This window comes from Heterodontus francisci, chromosome 41 (genome assembly GCF_036365525.1).
Source record: "Heterodontus francisci isolate sHetFra1 chromosome 41, sHetFra1.hap1, whole genome shotgun sequence".
Taxonomy (NCBI): Eukaryota; Metazoa; Chordata; class Chondrichthyes; order Heterodontiformes; family Heterodontidae; genus Heterodontus; species Heterodontus francisci.
Window position 1 is genome coordinate 30748077 of NC_090411.1, and position 21796 is coordinate 30769872.

Genomic DNA, 21796 nt, shown 5'->3' on the forward strand with positions numbered 1-21796 from the left:
AAATATAGACCCAGGCGGGAAGGCCTGTGAACGACTTTCGGGCCTCACCACCAATTGAGGCCTTTAACTGGGCAATTAATCCCTCAATTAAGGGCCTCTTTCTGCCACAGCCGCAAATGGCCTTGCAGTATGCAGTCCTTTTGCTGGATGGGATGAATGGCACGAAAAGCTGTGCAGGCTGTTTCCCAGCGCCAGGGGTGGGCCCTCATTAAAAGGCACGGAGGACCATCACCCTGTCCTTGCTGCCGACCCTCTCCCCCGCGATCCCCACCCCACGAGATCCCTCCTGCCCTGACCTACCTAAGGCTTGGCTCCAGCGACGCTCCTCGGCCTCCGGTAAAGTCACCTCCAGCAGCAGCCAGCATCTCTGATTGGCTGGCAGCTCTCCAAGAGTGGCACTTCTGACAACAGGGCCCTAGATCCTATGAAAGGTCCGCTGCTGTCCACCGAAGTCCCTGATTGGCACTAAATTCGGCAGGCCTTGCAGAAAAGAGGTGATGAGGGGATCGGCGTCAGTTTCTCTGGATATCATGATTCCTGCCGCCAGGATAAAATTCCCCCCTTTGTGTGTCTATGCATGCAGTTTACAGTGTAGATCACCGGATAGCATTCAAGGCTTATAGTGTATATGCGTTCTTCTTAGCCTTATAAATAGAGGCATAGAGTATAAAAGCAAGGATGTTATGGTTATGGTGAACCTTTATAAAATACTAGTTCAGTCTCAACTGGAATGTTGCGCCCAATTCTGGGCACTGCACTTTAGGAAGGATGAGAAGGCATTAGAGGGTGCAGGAAAGTTACATCGATAGATTGAAGAAGCTGGGACTGCTCTCCTTAGAGAAGGAAAGGTTGAGAGGAGATTTGATAGAGGTGTTCAAAATCATGAGGGGTCGGGATAGAGTAGATAGGGAGAAACCGTTACCATTGGCGGAAGGGTTGAGAACCAGAGGACACCGATTTAAGGTGATTGGCAAAAGAACCAAAGGCGATGTGAAGAAAAACCTTTTTACACAGAAAGTGGTTAGATTTGGAATGCACTGCCTGAGATGTGGTGGAGGCAGATTCAATTGTGGCTTTCAAAAGTGGATTGGATAATTATCTGAAGCGAAAAAATTTGCAGGGATATGGTTAAAAGCTGGGGGAGTGGGACAAGCCGAGTTGCTCTTGCAAAGAGCTGGCACAGACACAATGGGTTGAATGGCTTCCTCTGTGCTGTAGCTTTTCTATGATTCTGATATCTCTACAGTCAAGTTGTTGGCCACGCGGGCTGTTCCTGGGCCATGACCGATGCTCCCTGCAGCCAGTCACCAGGTGCCAATGCTGACTGCCTTGGTGTGAACTTCCCAGTTATTTCTCTCCATCTGTTCAATGTTCCTCCTGTTCAATGTAGCTCAGATTAGGAACATAGTGGAGCAGCGCTCAAACCTGCCTACTGCAAACCATCAGTCATCTTGTTCTGTTCAGTGCAATAGTTGATATATAGATTGCATAATAAACTTCCAGCCTGCAGGAAAGGTAGAGTATTGCGCTTAAAATTATAATACCATTGTAACTGAAACATGTACAGCAGCACCACTAGTAGGTATAATGTGGTACTACATTCCTGATCCAGAAAGTACCTAGTGATTCCGAAATTCATTAAAATTCACACAGTCAAGATGCAGGCTCCTACTATTGGTGCAGTTGTTCATCAAGGCTGCATTGGTACATGGTGCCTTTGAGTGAAGTTGCAGTGGATGCTGGCTGCAGTACTACTGTTACCTGCAGATGGCATTGCTATATATTAGGGTTACCGTGAGACTTGGCTCCTGCTGATGACACTCTCAGGGCTACAGTAATATATTTATATTTATTAATGATTCAGGCGTAGGCCCTTTGTCAAAACAAAACAAAGACTCTACATTGGAAATGTGAACTAGTCTTTACAGACGCTAACAGACTCAGCAGCATTTATTTTGGTGGAGAAATTTGTTTCATTTAGGAAAGATAAAGGAACAAGAAAGGAACACAGGCAGAAGCAACGGTCCAAATACGTTTTAAGGCACTTCTCAGTCATTGAATAATTTTCAAAATCCTCTTTTAAAATATCAGAATCATAATACTTTGTTGCACAAAGGGAGGCCATTTAGCCCACTGCAGTTGTTCTAGCTTGCTGAAAGAACCATCCACTTAGTATCATTCCCCTACCCTCATCCCTTTTAATTTTTTTTTGATGCTGTAGCTGAATCAGCAATTTCCCCTCCTCCCAAAAAAAGTGTTTTAAATGAAACCCTGGTGGGTCTTCACTGTAACATTTACCATTTCATATTTAAAAAGTACTGACTGTCTCGTCAGCTGAATATATATATATATATAACATTTTGATAAATAATGCTGCTCCAACTATGTTCACTGATTCCAGTTATTCGCATTGTTTCAGTGTCATTACAGCGAGGTCCATCTGACATGGAATGGCAAGAGTTATATTGGTTGGGAATTCAGCTGAACTTTTTCCAATCAAACATACAGTGATGCTTCCTAGTTAAGTTCATATGAATCAAACACAATCCAACAGCGAATGCAATCGTCTGAGGTCACATCTGCAAAACAGAGTGGGGGGTAATTTAATCTTTTGACAACTATATAAAATGGACAATATTGGATTAGCCAACCATTATACAACTCACCTAATTTTCATTTCCACTGACTTCAATAAAAAGGAAAACTGGGAGAAGTATATAATAGACAGCTGATCTGATATCCTCCATCTTACACCATCACTAAAGAACAAATTATCCCCTGGTCTCTTAACTGCAGGGATTGTGATGCAGTTGGTTTAAATCTTTCTTGAGAGTACTGGCTTAACACCACCAGTGAATACTTTCTTATCTATAGCAAGCTATGGGTTGCCACTCCCCATTTCCTTGCCAATAAGTGACATAGCCTTCACCTATCGCAATCCTGCTCTCTAGAACTCTCTCTCTGAGGCTTGCTACATCTTTCTAAATCCTCCAAAGCCTTCCCAAACTAAAAACTTTGACAGTGCCTTCTGTCACTTCCCCTAAATCTTCTCCTCCTACTGCTATGTTTGTTTCTCCTCTGTGACGGAGCTTGAGATACTATGTTAAAGGCATGGTACAAATCAGCGTGTGGCAGTCAGCAGGACAGTCACATACCAACTGCACATTGATGGAACAGAAACCTCAGGACTGAAGAATTATACCCACATCTGCACAAGCTACACACCAAATACTCAGAGAAAGCCATGCCATAGAATTTCTGTTGGCTGGTCAGCCAGTCCTGAGCAATCTTAGATAAATGAAGAAAACTGTTAACCTCTCAAAATAGTAAAAACTGTATACTGTTGAGTGCCGACACTTGTGTGGAGCCTATGCTGCTTGAAATAAAGGTGCTAAGAAATGAAAATTTAAAAAAAACTGAACAGATAGGATCCCGAGGGGATAAGGGTGCTGGCAACATTTCCTATTGGCTTTAGCAGAAGGACCGCATATGCTACAAAATGGAAACATCACATTATTGGAGCAACAAGTTGCATTTCTCTAGCGCTCCTCATGTTTAGCAAAACATCTCAGAGAACTTCAAAGGGCAGAGACCAAAGAAAAGATACCAAACAGGAGGGAGAAAGGGGAAAAGAATGAGGTTGGGGCTAAAAGAACAGTCAAAGAGAACCATAGGTACAGTTTGTGCACTAAAGGAGATATTTGAAGCAAAGATGAAAAGCTGAAGGTGGGCTGGTGGGTTCAAAGCCCAGATGTTGGGGTCATTCATTTCTTGGGACACTTTCAGACACTCCAATTTATTCTCAATTAATTTTAGCCAACACTGATAGGAAAACAGGGAAGTCTTCAACTGGAATGAAAAGTTCTCAGACCACACAGTCACTGTCAGAATTAATCCATTGTCATACAGAGTTCCAGATTAATTTTAAAAACTGAAATTTTGATGTAGAAATTCTTATAAATAATAATTTTCTATCACAGCACAAGAAGCTTGAAATGATAATCCATTCAGTTGGTTGTTTTTAAATGATATTCATGTGCTTAGATCTGATGTGCTACCATTAGAATGTCCCAGTGCCATCACCTCCATTTTTAAAAGCATCAGGACAATCAGTACGTGATACCAGAGCTGTTTGATGCTTCTGTTCTATTCAGCTAACCTCTGTCTTCACACTGGATGATCAAAGTTAAGGGCCATCCTTTAGTTCAAATCGTGCAAATGAATCCTTCTCATCATCCACTTTCCCAAAAGGCATAAAGCCAGCCTCCTTTGCCATTTCGGTTGCACGGCTGGCAAACTGGGTTATCAGTTCCTTCCGCAGATCTAACATAAACCTAGTGAAACAAAAACTGTATACTTAATTTCAAATCTTTACACGCTATTCTCCAATCTGAGCAAGTCACAGAGGAATGAACTCTTACTTGCTGGTGTCCAGTAACAACTGTTCAAAGTCTTAATAAAAATTGTTGAGAAATTGTGTAAATTATCATATTTATGAAATAAGTTTAAGATTTACACTGGTTCTGGTAGTCGTTCACTGCAAACATTTTTTTGTTTGAACTATTTATTTTGGGGTCTCACTAAGTGGCTATCTGGTACCTGATGTAAGCAACTTTGTAATGCAGCTCACCATACAATGTGAGTGCATTAACAACATTCACCTGACTGTGGAATGGTTATACAAGCATACCCAATTGAATGATTCTAGCACTTGGAGGTATGGAATTTTAGTACCCTCTGCAAGTAATCCTTGACGACAATGCTGTAATAGAGTATTCTTGCTGAATGAGCAGTGGAAATGTACCAATCATCTATGTTGATAGACTGCTTGATTTTGGCAGGTTAAATTCTAGCAGTACCTTAGTGCACTTATCTTTGATTCTGTTGATCTGTAGTTATGCTTGAGTAAATGGGGTGTGTCACCATAGGTACAGTTTGTGCACTAAAGACTGGGAAAAAAGCTACACTGTCTGGTCAGAATTTTATGGGCTCCTGGCAGACGGTGGGGGGGGGGGGGGAATAAAATAGTGATGGAAGGTTGAGGAACAGAATGTCCATCAGTTTCCCATTGCCCCACGATTAAGTTGGGAGTGGGAAAGGCCCAGGACAGCCTTCCCACCCAGAGGCCAATTGAGGCCCTTAAATGGCCAATTAATAGCCACTTAAGGGCCTCTTCCCACCACCTCTGGAATAAAACCTGCAGTGGGGTGGGGGCTTCTGCAACACAGGGGAGGTTGTCCAGTCAAACAAGGCGGCCTTCCTGTGGGCTTGGGGGTGGGGCCTTCTCCATGGGCAATCTGTGGCCCAGGGAGGGCCTCCAGAGGCAAAAGAGACAGGCAGAGAGATCTGGGTGTACAGGTCCACAGGTCACTGAAAGTGGCAACGCAGGTGGATAAGGTAGTCAAGAAGGCATATGGCATGCTTGCCTTCATCGGTCGGGGCACAGAGTATAAAAATTGGCAAGTCATGTTGCAGCTGTACAGAACCTTAGTTAGGCCACACTTAGAATATTGCGTGCAATTCTGGTCACCACACTACCAGAAGGACGTGGAGGCTTTGGAGAGGGTACAGAGGAGGTTTACCAGGATGTTGCCTGGTCTGGAGGGCATTAGCTATGAGGAGAGGTTGGAAAAACTCAGATTGTTTTCACTGGAATGACGGAGGTGGCAGAGTGACATGATAGAGGTTTACAAAGTTATGAGCAGCATCGACAGAATGGATAGTCAGAAGCTTTTTCCCAGGGTGGAAGAGTCAGTTACTAGGGGACATAGGTTTAAGGTGCAAGGGGCAAAGTTTAGTGGGGATGTGCGAGACAGGTTTTTTACACAGAGGGTGGCGAGTGCCTGGAACATGCTGCCAGGGGAGGTGGTGGAAGCAGATACGATAGCGACGTTTAAGAGACATCTTGACAAATACATGAATAGGAAGGGAATAGAGGGATACGGTCCCCGGAAGTGCAGAAGGTGTTAGTTTCGGCAGGCATCAAGATCGGCACAGGCTTGGAGGGTCGAATGGCCTGTTCCTGTGCTTTACTGTTCTTTGTTCTTTGCCACCCCTCTGCTACCCACCCCAGCCTCAAAGATGACCCTCCCACCATGCCCTCGCCAGGCCTCCCGGACCGCCCCCGGTGACCATGCCTCACTTACCCGGGATCCGAGGGTCATGCACTGGGCCTCGTCCCAGGCTTGGTGTGGTACCAATAGTGGTCACCACTCCCGGTGGCGCTGCCAATACTACTGAGCTGCCAGCCCTCTGATAGGCGAGCAGATCTGGGTGGCAGGATCCCGATCCTTAAGGGATGGGGACCATGATGCCAGACAGCTAATTGCCCGAGTGCCGTTGAATTACGCCCAGGGGTGGGGTCTCTGAAAAGGCGAGGTCGGGTTCCCCTCGCCTTTCAGCTCGTCTTCGGGACCCCTGCCAACTCGACTAAATTCAGCCCTGTGTGCAAACCATTAAACAAGTGATGGGTTTCCAAAAAAGAATTGGTTCAATTGAAAGGAACCAAAGCACAGCAAGCAAGTGGAGAGGGGCTGAAAATCATGTCTGCAATCGGTGTAAGGACCATTTAGAGGAACTATCAGAAGCCATGAAAAACTTACTTTGTTAATTCCACAATTAGAGTTGCTTGTGGTGCAGCAACGTGCTTCAACTCTGGTTTCAGCTGGTGAATCATACTTGGAAAAAATAAGAAAAAAATTACAGAAAGATACAGACAGATAGAACATAAGAAATAGCATGAGAGTGCAAAACAGAGTAAGCAGAAAAGCAGCAGAAAGCAGGAAACAAGACAGAGCAGAATCCACATGAGAAAAGCAGGCGATAATGCTGAAAAAAGGGCACAAGAGAGGAAAAGAGAACATATGAAAGAATATGCACTAATGGAGATATTGAAATAAAGGTGTTTGCAACACACATATACAGAGAAATGGAATACAAAAAGTCTCCAGTTTACCTGCAGGAAAAGTAGATCACATTAAATAGGTTACTGTAAATGCTCTTCTTATGAAGCTCTGTAACACAGTTTACTGGTAGGAAATGAACCTTCACATCAGGCAGGGGGAGATAATCTGAAGGAAGACAGAAAAAAGTTGAGTAATTGAATTTTCTTACATCTACCCAAGCTGACAAATAGAAACTAGAGAACCACGTAAAATAATCACAAAAAGCAAGCCTTCTTGCAAATCTTGCACAGATTATGGAAACAAGGCGAGTGCTTGTGAATGTTGATATTATTTTACAGCAAACAAGGATCTGCTGGGTACCAGGATCAGTATCATGAAGTGTGAAATAAGTCATAGGAACAATACATGTTTTTGGTACTATTCCTCTACTGATATCTTGAATTATAGATGCAAGTCAGCAAATAGGGAATCGTATCTTTCTTTAACTTGTCAGCACCCGTTCAATATGCAACTTGTGTAAATCAAAGCTATCAATTAATTATTGAGAGGAACATGCCACAGGATAAATAGTCATAGAGTTTTACAGCACAGAAACAGGTCATTCGGCCCAACGTGCCTGCACGGACCATCAAGCACCCGTCCCAACTAATCCCATTTCCCTGCATTTGGCCCGTAGCCTTGTATGTTATGGCGTTTCAAGTGCTCATCTAAATACTTCTTGAATGTTGTGAGTGTTCCTGCCTCTACCACCCCTTCAGGCAGTGTGCTCCAGATTCCAACCACCCTGGGTTGATCCCCTCCCCTGAGATTTTTCTGGAAACAGTACCAGGTTCAGCTGTACAATGGCCACTGGACCCTGTGTCATCCATCTCATTGTTTTGCTTCACCATTCCTTTCTCTAACACAATCCCTAGCTGTTGACTTTCAGGAGTGAATTCGTTCTTTATATTAGAAGAGTCATTCTCCATCTCTCCTTCCTCCTCTTCTGTAATTTCACTCAAGGTGGCCTTTTCCATCGGTGGCAGCAGTACATATCTCTCCTTAGCAATCAGCTCATGGAGCAAGGCTGTTATGTTGTACTGAGAGATATCCTGTGCTGTCTAGAGAAGAGAAACATGATTATTTTGTGTATATTTCCATTACTGTGTTCTAAATGCCTTAATTATGTTCAAAATTGTAGGTGTGCCATAAGCAGTTATTATCTTGATCCTGGGTAGCTGAAATTCAGCAAAGGCTCAATCAGTTTCTAGGGGACACAGGCCTATATCACAAACCTGCCCTTAATTTAGCTCTCTCATTAAGATATGGCACATTGGCTCCATGGAAATGGAAGTATCACACTGGTGCAGTAGGAGGTGCGACTCAGATTCTCTTTGATGCAATTCCTGGAGCAGCGTTCGTAAACAAATACCAAGTAGATATCACTCTCTAAGGGATTGCTAAAGTAAACGTTTATCATAATGGCAGTAAAACAGTCGGAATGATTTGTTACCTTAACATGGACACCATTTGCTGTCTTTAGAAAGGATTGTTCTTCAGTTTCAATTCCAAATGCGATATACGGGCTTGTGACAATATCTCCCCAGTAACCACGGGTAGGAACCTTCTCCCCTTTCTACAGGAAGAGAGTGCAATATTCATAAGGAACTTAGAGAAAATAATTAACCTTTGCTAACAATGCTCATGCATAAAAGTTACATTTTGTTGCTTACTTCCTGTAATGGTCTCTCTGCTGGTTCCCACTCTTTAATTCTATCTGTCTTTTCTCTTGTCTTCCAATCAGTCTCTCCATGGCTGACATACTATTTATTCTTTTCCCTCTCTGAGTCTTTCTTTCCATTGGTCTTTTTTTCCTGAATGATTTCACTCTCTGTATGCCTCTCGGTTTTTACCTCTCTTTCTGTAGGACTCTCACTATCTCCTTTTCCACTCACCTGACCTCCTCGCCTCGGGGAAATTATACAGTCAGACAATCACAAAGCAAGTTCTTTTTTCTTCTTTCATGCTGGGTACTTTTCCCCGATTTCCCCCCAGAACTCATCCTCACCCAATGTGTGCATGGTTGTGTACACACACAGTTATGTATTATCAAGGAAGTGAAGCAGAAGGAAAACACGCACACCTGATCCCTTCCTTCAAGGGGCTACATATGGAAATAACTGGAAAATGTGATCACATGAAAGTACGTATTTTGGGTGATGGTCCATATGTACTACTGACCTGACTCTTTTAGGTCAACTTACCTGAATCTATAAAACCCATGGTAATGATGAAAGAACATTGCTCCCCCACAAATACCAATAAAAACTAGCCCCTCATCTAAAAGTTATCAATATATCTCTTTCTTTTCTACCTACATTTATGAGATTTTCTCAAAATTATACAAAACAGACGCTTGACGTTTAGTTGAACGTACGTAATTCACAAGCAGCCCAGAAGCCAGCGATTTGTTTGGAACATCATACAACCCCTCACGTATTTCAAATGCCAAGCCTTTATCTCTCCACTGGTAATATTGTCGCTTGTTTACAACACGTGCCTGTAACAAGACGAAATTATGAAGAATCTTAATGTGGATAACACAATGGTGGGTGTTTATGATTCAGTCCTGATAAAATAAAAGAAAAGCCTGCGTGGAAGAAAGCTTTCAGCAAGGTCATCCCCATATAGGAATTTATAATGGAAATATAAAAATAAGGATAAAATCTACTACTTTAAAAGACAGACTCAAATATGTCTGTGCACCCTGGTCAAATTATTCCCCAGCTTCTAACTCTGCCTCACCTGAAGTCTACACTTGGTTTTGGTTCCCCATTTGAAATGTCACAGGAGATTGATTAGTAATATGTTAAAAATTTTAGGTGTGCACAACATTTCCCAATTTGAATGTTTCCTATGTCCAAATGTATAATTGTCTATGTAAATTCAGATATTACATCCTCCCAGCAGATGTGGTGCTGTGATGCCTCAGTTTTGTGACCCCCAACTCCTCAACCTATACTGAAGAGGAAATCCAATGCTCCAACCAACTTTACTTTTTTGCTTTCCAAAGTGCCCTAAATTGTCAATGTCATAACTATGATTTGCCAAATTCACCCCAATATCCAGATTACAAATATGGACCGTATTTCAGTCAGTAGGCTTACAACAATGCTTTATTTACACCAAAACTGCACCACCTAAAAGACTTCTAACATTTTAATTAATTCAGAAAGGATTTTGGCAACCTTGCATTATCAATCTGCTACAGCTCTAGATCTCTGTTTTTAAAAACATTGTAAAACTCAGAGAAAGGAATTTCATTACCTGTGCTCTAATTTAATTTAAACCCAGTTCTTAAACACCAAAGGTATATTCTCATATAATCAATTACATAATTTTATGTCTCCTCAGCACCAAATATTTTATCTGGTTTTAACACATGACAAATGAAGAACATATTGAAGTGCTGCATCACCCACCCAACGAGCTCTAATACTTACCCCTCGATCATGCAATTTCATATGCAAGTCCCAGTCATAGACTCCTTGCTTAGAGTCATATCGGTTGCCCAAATATTGCCTGATTCGTAAATCCCACATCCGATTGATCTGAAACACCTTTTGATCTGGATTCCTCCAGAATTTAAAAAGTGCTTCCAACTGATCTCTCTCTTTAAACTGCAAAAAGGTGCAAAAAAGAGTTTTAAAATTGAAAATGAAACTCTTACAAGAAATTATATATTTTGGAAAGGACTTATTCAACAACTTTTGTACCATAACTTCAATTATCTTATCTAAAGGTTCATTTAACACATTGCAGCTAGTAATGTTAACAAACAGGACTGTCGTATGCCTGCCACTGGAAGCCATGGCAGCAGACAACCAGTGATTCCCTGGATGACTTATAGTGCTATCTTTGTTATGCATGATGCTCAAGCTTGTGAGTTGAATCCAATGGACATAATTTTTGATGCTAAAGAAAATTGGTATTACTGGAAGCAGCAACATAACCCACTCATTTAGTGTGAACAAAACCATTAATCATGGGGGTTAAATTGAGAGGTTCTGCAGAAGCCTGGGAAAGCTGGTCATGGGATTGATAATCAGATTGCCAACCTACAGAAAGCTCATAGCCAGCCAGAGGAGGGTGGAGCAAATAAATCGATAGAAGCATCCACCTATATGGAGCACCAAGAGAGGGAAAGAGACTAAACACATCTATAGTGAAGGCAACCTCCACAAGCTTGGGAAAGAGAGGGTGAATGAGAGAAAACCGAACAGTACTGACCTGCAAGCCGATTTATATCTAAATGGCTAAATGTCACATGGGAAGTCTGATTAGGAGACATTAGTACATTTAAATTTATTTGTACAACATAATCTGTTTCTTATCTGTTTCCAGATATGCTCACTCCTACAAATATTGTACTTCAAAGACATGAAGCCAGACAGTAAGCCTATCAAAAATGATACAAGTAATTAGCGAAATGAAAAGTCTAAATTGATCAAACATTATCGAGGCAACATAAGGGGATGCTCACTTTTTGGCAAGCTGCAAATACAGATCCAAGTCATTTATCATGCTTGAATTACAATGATGTGAAATAAGGAATTTTAAAAAGCTGTATTGGCAATGTTACGGTTCTTATGAAACATCATAGAATAACATCTGGATGGAAAATAAACCCCTGCTATTGTGTTGTAACATTGAAAAGAATTGTTGCCTTCCATACGCTCCACTTTTAAGTCGCATGGTTTTGGGACAGGCTTTGACTTGTGTGCGAAAGGTACCAATGACTATACTAGCTTTCTACCTTCAGGCCAGACATGTCAACCATTGGCAATTTCTTATGAAGAAAATCAAGGTCCGTCACATAATGGATGAAGAGGTTAGCCTTGTCCTGCAGGTAGGTTGCAGTCTGACTCCGTATCAGACTATTACCAAACAACTCAAGCAGGAGTTCACACTTTTCTACAGAAACAGAAAGGGAAAAACAGTGAAGATTGACAATTGCTTAAATAACTTAAAATAACTTAAAAGAAAGCACCACAACTGGAGAATTAGAAGAATGCAGTTTGATGTATTAGTGTATTTTACGATAAGGGTAATGAATAAACATATACCTTGTAAACCCATCCGTCCTGGGGGTTCCACAGCAACAGTGAGAAAAAGAAGATGTCGGCCTATCAGCTCCAAGTTATTCTCCACAATGTAAAACTGGCATAAGTAACAAAAGTGTTAATATACTGAAAATATGATTGTAAAATATGTAAATATATAATATGCATATAAAAATGTTAAACATCTAAAAATGTACTAGCAAAAAGATATTTTTAAAAATTAGCCTTATTAAATGTAAATATTGATATGTGGGGTCTCTGTTCTCTCTCTGTAACAACGCCTGCCCACCACCCCACAACATGTGTTTTCTCTATGGTCAGTGCACCTTAAGACTGTTGCCTTTAGCCATGTGAGATGCCCCAGGCTACATCCTCACCATGTTTGACCATTTTAACTATCGAGCAAGAAGTGAGATAAGACCAGGCTAAATTGACCACGAACTGTATTTTCCCACATTAGCGCCAGGTGGCCTCAGTACCTATCGGGAGACTGAAGCTTAATTGGAAAGTGCACACGTGTGAACAATGGCCCAGGGCAAGGTTGGCTCGGTTTCCAGAGTTGAATTGCCTGACGACACTCACTGCCCCGACAGTCAGCATCAGTTGACTGATATTTAAGCAAAAATCAAAATCTTGAGAGGAGGGAAGGAAAAATAAGTTCAAAAAAGGATCTGTGGAAAGAGAAGCAGAGTTAACGTTTCGGGTCAGTGACCCTTCTTCGGAAGGGTTCCGAAGAAGGGTCACTGACCCGAAACGTTAACTCTGCTTCTCTTTCCACAGATGCTGCCAGACCTGCTGAGTGGTTCCAGCATTTCTTGTTTTTATTTCAGATTTCCAGCATCCGCAGTATTTTGCTTTTATCAAAAAAGGATCTGCTGTCTTCTGGTTCTTGACTTACATTAATCTTTCTCCGTGGCCAGCGGTGAGCCCGGGAAATAGTTGTTAAGAGATGTCGGCTGTCACCAGCACCAACCATGAGAATATTCAGTTCAGGAACATTATCTTCTTTTGAGCTGAGAGCCTTCATTGAAACAGTTAAACCTGAGAGTAAGGAAAGCCAAGATTACACCAGGTGCAGTCCGCAGAGTTGGCTAGAGGTGAATTTTAAGCAGGCGTATTAAGCAGACATTTCTGATGATACAAACCCCACTGCATTTGAGATGGGGAATTCAGTGAAGCCAGAAGGTCATATCTGTGTCCCATCAGTGCTGCGGCAAACAACACTGGTGCTCTAAATTGTTGTCTTCCTGTCCATTTATTTTAGCAATACAATCAAATGCTGTTGATTAATCTAAACTATCAGGGTGGCGCAGTGGTTCACACTGCAGCCTCACAGCTCCAGTGACCCGGGTTCATAGAGTCATAGAGAGATACAGCACTGAAACAGAACCCGGGTCGCTGGAGCTGTGAGGCTGCTGTGCTAACCACTGCGCCACTGTCGCCCTGTTCAGTTCTGGTCACTGCCTGTGTGGAGTTTGTAAGTTCTCCCTGTGACCACGTGGGTTTCTGCCGGGTGCTCCAGTTTCCTCCTACAGTCAAAGACTTGCAGGTTGATAGGTAAATAGGCCATTGTAAATTGCTCCTAGTGTAGGTAGGTGGTAGGAGAATGGTGGGGATGTGGTAGGGAATATGGGATTAACGTAGGATTAGTATAAATGGGTGGCTGTTGGTCGGCACAGACTCAGTGGGCCGAAGGGCCTGTTTCAGTGCTGTATCTCTCTATGACTCCATGACTATCCTGCTTTTCCCTGCGTTACTTCATAGAACTTTTATAAGCTCAAAGATCTCAACTTGATCAAGGATTATCAAGGCAACATAAGGCGATGCTCACATTTCAGTAAGCTCCACAGAGACAAACCCGACTCATTTATCATGTTTAAATCAGGATGACGTGAAATTTAAAATTTAGAAAAAGAGTAATGGTAAAGTTACGGTATCATGAAAATTCAATGAATATCTGGATGGAAATTAAACCCCAGCTACTATCTCAAAGTAAAGTTTGCAGCCATTGTTGATGGTACACGAATGCATTGGCTTCCATTATGACTACTGCTCAAAGTATTTATTGAATAAACTCAAGATCAGAATATTCTAGTGCATTAACCACATTGACTCAAAAACAAATGAATAGAAGCACTTGTGACTATGGCGTCATTGTTGAAAGTGTGATGGCAGAAAACAGCATTGAGCAGTATCCAACTCAGTTACGCTTTAGATTTCACCTTGGAGGCCAGGCATTTGACTTTTCTTGTGTATGCTGCCATAAAAGCATGCAAATTAGTCCAGCTAAAAGATCATCTATTTATTAAAATCGGTACATCGTCGTCTCTCCAACTCAAAGGCCCTATGTTAACATCCAGGGAGGTTTTCTACAAGTCCATACTCATACAAACATACGAATTACGAGCAGGAGTAGTGCACTCAGCTCCTCGAGCCTGCTCCGCTTTTCAGCAAGATCATGGCTGATCTGATTGTAACCTCAACTCCACATTCCCGCCTAACCCCCGATAAGCTTTTACTCCCTTGCTAATCAAGAATATATCTACCTCTGCCATAAAAATATTCAAAGACTCTACTTCGTGGAATATTCAAAGATTCTGCTTTGTGGAAGAGAGTTCCAAAGATATACGACCCTCTGAGAGAATTTTTTTCCACCATCTCTTAAATGGGCAACCCCTTATCTTTAAAGTGACCCCTTGTTCTAGATTCTCCCACAAGAGGAAACATTCTTTCCACATCCACCCTGTCAAGGCCCCACAGGTTCTTATATGTTTCAATCAAATCACCTCTTTCTTTTCTAAACTCCAGTGGATACAAGCCTAGCCTGACCAACCTTTCCTCCTAAGACAACCCGCACATTCCAGGTATTAATCTAGTAAATTTTCTCTGAACTGCTTCCAACGCATTTACATCCTTCCTTAAATAAGGAGACCAATCCTGTGTACAGTACTCCAGATGTGGTCTCACCAATGCCCTGTATAACTGAAGCATAACCTCCCTACTTTTGTATTCAATTCCCCTCGCAATAAACAATAACATTCTATTAGCTTTCCTAATTATGTGCTATACCTGCATACTAACCTTTTGCAATTCATGTACAAGGACACCCAGATGCCTCAGCATCTCAGAGCTCTGCAATCTCTCACCATTTAGCTAATATGCTTCTTTTTTATTCTTCCTGTCAAAATGGACAATTTCACATTTTCCCACATTATACTCCATTTGCCAGATCTTTGCCCACTCACTTAACCTATCTAAATCCCTTTGTAGCCTCCTTATGTCCTCTTCACAACTTATTTTCCAACCTTAGATTGTGTCATCAGCAAATTTAGCAACCAAACCTTCGGTCTCTTCATCAAAACCATTTATATAAATTGTAAAATGTTGAGGCCCCAGCACTGATCCCTTTGGCACACCACTCATTACATCTTGCCAACCAGAAAATGATCCATTTATGCCTACTCTCTGTTTCCTGTCAGCTAGCCAATCTTCTATCCAGGCCAATATGTGACCCCCTACACCTTGAGCTTTTATCTTCCGCAGTAACCTTTGATGTGGTACCTCAACAAATGTCTTCTGGAAATCTAAGTACAGTACATCCACCAGTTCCCCTTTATTCACAGCACGTTACTCCTTCAAAGAACTCCAATAAATTGGTTAAACATGACTTCCCTTTCACAAAACCATCTTGACTCTGCCTGATTGCCTTGAATTTTTCTAAATGCCCTTTATAAAGTCTTTAATAATAGCTTCTAACGTTTTCCCTATGACAGATGTTAAGCTAACTGGCCTGTAGTTTCCTGCTTTCTGTCTCCCTCCCTTTTTGAATAAAGGAGCTCCATTCGCTATTTTCCAATCTAATGGAACCTTCCCTGAATCCAGGGAATTTTGGAAAATTAAAACCAAAGCATCGACTATCTCACTAGCCACTTCTTTTAAGATCCTAGTATGAAGTCCATCAGGACCCAGGGACTTGTCAGCCCATAGCTCCAACAATTGGCTCAGTACCACTTCCCTGGTGATTTGTAATTTTCTTGAGTCCCTCCCTCCCTTCCGTTTCCTGATTTACAACTATTTCTGGGATGTTACTTATATCCTCTATAGTGAAGACTAATGCAAAATACCTGTTCAGCTCATCTGCCAGCTCCTTATTTTCCATTAATAATTCCCCAGACTCACTTTGTATAGGATGAGCGTTCACTTTGTTAACTTTTCTTTTTAAAATATCTATAGAAGCTCTTGATATCTGTTTTTATATTTCTAGCTAGCTTTCTCTCATACTCTAACTTTTGCCTCCTCATTAATCTTTTAGTCATTCTTTGCTGTTTTCTATATTCTGTCCAATCTTCTGACCTGCTACCCATCTTGGCGCAATTATATGCTTTTTCTTTAATTTTGATACTATCTTCAACTTTCTTAGTTAACCATTGATGGCGGATCCTCCCTTGGAATTTTTCTCACTCATTTGAATGTATTCTGTGTATTCTGAAATATCCCTGTAAGTGTCTGCCACTGCATCTCTATTGACCTATCCCTTAACCTACTTTGCCAGTTCACTTTAGCTAGCTCTGCTTTCATACCCTCATAATTGCCCTTATTTACATTTAAAATACTAGTCATAGACCCACTCTTCTCTCCCTGAAAATGTAAAATTCAATCATATTATGATCGCTGCTGCTTAGAGCGCCTTCACTATGAGGTCATTAATTAATCTTATCTCATTGCACAATATCAATAGTATAGCCTGCTCTCTGGTTGGCTCCAGAATCTGCTTTTCTCACAAACTATCCCGAAAACATTCTATGAACTGCTCATCGAGGCTATCTTTGCCTATCTGATTTTTCCAGTCTATATGTAGATTAAAATCCTCCATGATTATGATCGTACCTTTCTGACAAGCTCCCATTATTTCTTCCTTTATACCTTCTGCTACCATGTGGTTACTGTTAGGGGGCCTGTACACCACTCCCACAAGTGACTTCTTGCCTCTATCATTTGTTATCTCTACCCAAACCTCTTCTACATCCTGATTTCCTGAACTTAGGTCATTCCTCTCTATTGTGCTAATACCATCATTAATTAACAGGGCCACCTCTCCACCTTTTCCTAGCTTCCTATCCTTCCTAAGTGTCAGATTTCCCCAATTTATTTCCTTTTTCTCTTCCATGTTGGACTCTGGTCATCCCATTTTTCTGACTTCACAGCTGCTTTTAGGCAGGGATTTTCCTTCTAAATATAACACAAATATTCCCAGCTTGGTCCCGTTCTTCAATCCCTGCTGTCGTCTGCAAAATTTGCCAAAGGCATACTTACTCAAGACACCACTCTGAGCTGGAGCGAACACTCATCTTAAACTATTCCTAACCCCCACTCTTTTTTGCGCATAGTTCATCCCTACAATAAAAGTTGATTTAAAAACACTGAGGAATGCTTATAACGGGGAGCAGCGGAAAAAGGCTTCGCCTGCATTTCGCATGTTGTTCCTTTATCACAATCTGGCCTTAGCTACTGGGCACCAAACCAAATCACTACAAAGAGGCAGGCACAGTTAGGTGACAGGGAATCCTGCCACTCAATCCTACCAACAACTTATTGTAAAATCACTTCCATACACTCTGTTGCAATGCCAAAATGCTGGAGAGTTTAAAGGCAAACATACATTACTACATTTAGCTTTAGTCGAAATTTTCAAATCAATCTCACCTTTTTCTTGGAAATCCATTGCTGGGCTGAACCCCCACCAGGTCACCGCTCCAAACCCCTCCCCAGTCCCACAGGCAGTCATCTCTTAATACTAGACCGAGGAATATAAAAACAATTACGTTAAATACATTGCAACACTGCATCAATTAAGTTATACAGTGCAAAGTTTCCAATTTTATTTCCCACAGTTTTAAATTTCAACCACTAGCCTCCCAAGAGCTATGAAAAGTATTTTGCAGTAGTTATGAACTCTATCTCCCTTCTCTCTGACTCAACACATCCATGACTTTAGCTCCCCTCCTAAGCATAATGCTGTCAGATATAACTCTCATCTCCATCAGTCACAGCTATTATTTTCATAACCAGCTACAATAAATACTGATATCCTGGGATTCAACCCCAAGGGATGTAAAAAGGTTGATTTCTTCCCATAATTTTACTAATTTCAGAACATTTTGTTAGAAGGTGAATTGCACCTTGTGATTCATGATCACCAACTTTAATCCACAAAACATAGCCTAAATTTTCAGCTTAGATTATGCCAGCTCTCTAGCAAAGGACGACTGACTGGGGCAGCAAATGCAATAGTCAGTCCACCAGCTCCTCATCCAATACATATGCCCATAAATGAGCAAGCCTATTCTAATAATATGTAAAGATACAAAATCTGGCGTATTTCCTGTCATTTGCACCATAGCAACGCTGGACACAAGGTATGTCTGTTTGTCCCTGACACCCAGGTGTGAGAGCCAGTTACAATTTAATTAGCCCCAAACCTGTGCAAACAATCGACGAACAAGCAATTACCTAGGCTTTGGTGCTAAATGTTTAAAAAGAACAAAAATACTGCAGGTTCTGCAACTGCTACACTGCAACATGGTTCTCGGACCTGCTTCAGCCATATTTTGGCCCCATTCCATGTGGACTCTGTAGTGGTTTGAAAATTGCATTGTACATATTGTTCACTTGAGGCTACCATGCACACATAAGCCAGCAGTGGGAGCTGAAAGTGAAAGTAAAACAGAATAAAAAAGACCCTTTATGTTCAACAGCCTGCTGCTTCTGTCTCAGTCTTTGCCTCATATTTCTTACTAAACTGGGCTAAACCTCACTCCAGTCCCAAGACAGGGTCCTCAGTTGAAATCCTTATCCATGCTTTTGTCACACTAGACTCAATTATTCCAATGAGCTCCTTGCTAACCTTCCTTTATCTACACTCCCGACTTGTTCATCACTGCCATCCTTGCCAACTTCCTGTTACCCAAAGCATTAAATGTGAAATGCTCATCTTCAGTCCCTCTATAGACTCACTCCTCTTGACCTGTGCAGTGTTATTTTCTGTCCTACATCCTTCAGTCTTTGAACTCTGGCCCCTTGTGCATTTTCCTTCCTTCCTGGCAGGGCTTTCAGCCACCTAGGCCTTGCTCTCTGTAACTCTCTCCCAAAGCTTCTCTGACTTTCTAGGTGTTGTATGAATGCAAGCTCTTTCTTTCACATCTCCTAATATGTCTTGGGATGTTTTGAATGTTAAAAACGCTGAACAAATATTGCCTGTTGATGGTGTTGCTGCTGATACCGTTATGCTGAAACTAGGACTCATTTTCTGGAGAATTCCCTCGGCCTGCATAAGATTGGCATGTGGAGCAAGAGAGAGTGCAACAAGCAGTATCTCTCACAGCATCCTCTTTCTGTGTATCAGACACACACAGTGGTTGACACATAGTCTTATGGTTTTGATTGGCTTTTCTGGACATTTCTGAAGTGTAACCTGGGCACTAAAAGCTTGAATCTTAAATCACAAACCATTTTTGTGATTTGGTTCTGTGTCTTGAAGAGACATCAATTAAGGTTTTCAATGAATTTGTAACAGCAGCAAACAGCCATATGAAGCCAGTCGACAACCCCATTAGACCATTTCCCTAATCACCAGACCATCCGTGACTCCCATTGTCAGTTCACTTCTCCAAAAGACTATGTCACTCACCACCAATACACAACCATGCCAGAATCCAGACCCTACCACCAGTCCATGGCCTCCATTGCCATCGATTAGCTTGTCGTTAGAATATAACCCTCATTGTCAGACCACGACTTCCATCACTTGTCCATGACCCCATCATCAATCCATGATGCCCAACACTAATCCTTGACCCTAATGCCAGTCCATGACCCCAAAACATTTCATGAACGGGACTGGACAAGCTATTGGGCAGCTACCACCTTCCCCTTGCCATACGTAACAAAGTAGTTCTCACGATACTGCTGACACCCAGCTTCGCGAATAAAATAAAAGGTCGAAGTAAAACCCTGCAAATTCTCACCGTGCGTGGATAAAATTAAAAGCGGAATGCGTCTCGCTTGATGAACAGCCCAGTTCCACCAATCAAACCTCCCTCCTGGCCGGCACTTTCACGTGACCAAGGCAGGTTAGCCAATCACAACGGCGCGGGGCGGGGCTATAGTTTCGGAGGCGGCGCGAGTTGGACGCGATCCCCCTGGCAACGAGCTCACCAACGGAAAACAGATTTGAAAGTCGGGCTCGCGCTTCGAATGTTAGAAAGGCGCCATCCTGAGGATAAATGAGGTAGTGACTTGGGCTCTCAGATCTGGAAACTACATAGAAGGTACCATTCAGACCATTCGGCCCTTTCAGTCTACTCTCGATCATCAGCAAAGTGATGGAAGGTATGGTCAACAGTGCTATCAAGAGGCACTTGTCAGCAATAACCTGCTCATTGATGTTCAGTTTGGGTTCTGCCAGGGCCACTCAGCTCCTAACCTCTTTACAGCCTTAGTCCATACAGGACAAAAGAGCTGAATTCCAGAGGCGAAGTGAGAGCGACTGCCTGGGACATAAAGGTGGTATTTGACCAAATATGGCATCAAGGAGCCCTAGCAAAACTGGAGTCAATGGGAATCAGGGGGAAAACTCTCCGCTGGTTGGAGTCATATCTAGCACAAAGGAAGCTGGGTATATTTGTTGGAGATCAATCATCTCAGTCCCAGAACATCATTGCAGGAGTTCCTCAGGGTAGTGTCCTAGGCCCAACCATAGAACATAGAACAGTACAGCACAGTACAGGCCCTTCGGCCCACGATGTTGTGCCGAACCTTTAACCTACTCTAAGATCAAACTAACTACCTACCCTTCATTCTACTATCATCCATGTACCTATCCAAGAGTCGCTTAAATGCCCCTAATTTATCTGCTTCTACTACTACCGCTGGCAGCGCATTCCACGCACCCACCACTCTCTGTGTAAAGAACCTACCTCTGACATCTCCCCGAAACCTTCCTCCAATCACCTTAAAATTATGCCCCCTGGTGATAGCCCTTTCCACCCTGGGAAAAAGTCTCTGGCTAGCCACTCTATCTATGCCTCTCATCATCTTGTACCCCTCTATCAAGTCACCTCTCATCCTTCTTCGCTCCAATGAGAAAAGCCACAGCTCCCTCAATCTTTCTTCGTAGGACATGCCCTCCAGTCCAGGCAGCATCCTGGTAAATCTCCTCTGCACCCTCTCTAAAGCTTCCACATCCTTCCTATAATGAGGCGACCAGAACTGAACACAATATTCCAAGTGTGGTCGAACCCGGGCCTTATAGAGCTGCAGCATAACCTCGCGGCTCTTAAACTCAATCCCCCTGTTAATGAAAGCCAACACACCATACGCCTTCTTAACAACCCTATCAACTTGGGTGGCAACTTTGAGCGATCTATGGACATGGACCCCAAGATCCCTCTGTTCCTCCACACTACCAAGAATCCTGTCTTTAAGCCTGTATTCCGCATTCAAATTCGACCTTCCAAAATGAATCACTTCACACTTTTCCAGGTTGAACTCCATCTGCCACTTCTCAGCCCAGCTCTGCATCCTGTCAATGTCCCGTTGCAACCTACAACAGCCTTCCACACTATCCACAACTCCAGCAACCTTCGTGTCATCGGCAAACTTGCTAACCCAGCCTTCCACTTCCTCATCCAAGTCATTTATAAAAATCACAAAGAGCAGAGGTCCCAGAACATCAATAACTTTCCCTCCATCATAAGGTCAAAAGTGGGGATGTTTGCGTTTGATAGCACA

General features: G+C 42.3%; 1 protein-coding gene across 4 annotated transcripts; it reads right to left on the reverse strand.

The window, feature by feature from the left end:
- Positions 1–1800: 1800 nt before the first annotated feature.
- On the reverse strand, positions 1801–20108 carry LOC137353426 (dynein axonemal assembly factor 3-like). Of its 4 annotated transcripts, XM_068019699.1 has the most exons (13): positions 19695–19963; positions 17711–17801; positions 12906–13048; positions 12011–12104; positions 11701–11858; positions 10388–10564; positions 9322–9444; positions 8398–8520; positions 7732–8005; positions 6956–7070; positions 6603–6677; positions 4160–4334; positions 1801–2579 (listed from the first exon to the last, which is right to left on the reverse strand). In XM_068019699.1, exons 2-12 carry the CDS (start codon positions 17790–17792, stop codon positions 4187–4189), a joined length of 1512 nt encoding a protein of 503 aa, XP_067875800.1. In that variant the 5' UTR covers positions 17793–17801; positions 19695–19963; the 3' UTR covers positions 1801–2579; positions 4160–4186. The 4 variants fall into 4 exon arrangements, with proteins under 4 accessions (XP_067875800.1, XP_067875799.1, XP_067875801.1 ...); XM_068019698.1 differs by lacking the exon at positions 19695–19963 and adding an exon at positions 20032–20108 and having other exon boundaries at positions 1801–4334; XM_068019700.1 differs by lacking the exon at positions 4160–4334.
- Between the last annotated feature and the right edge of the window lie 1688 nt (positions 20109–21796).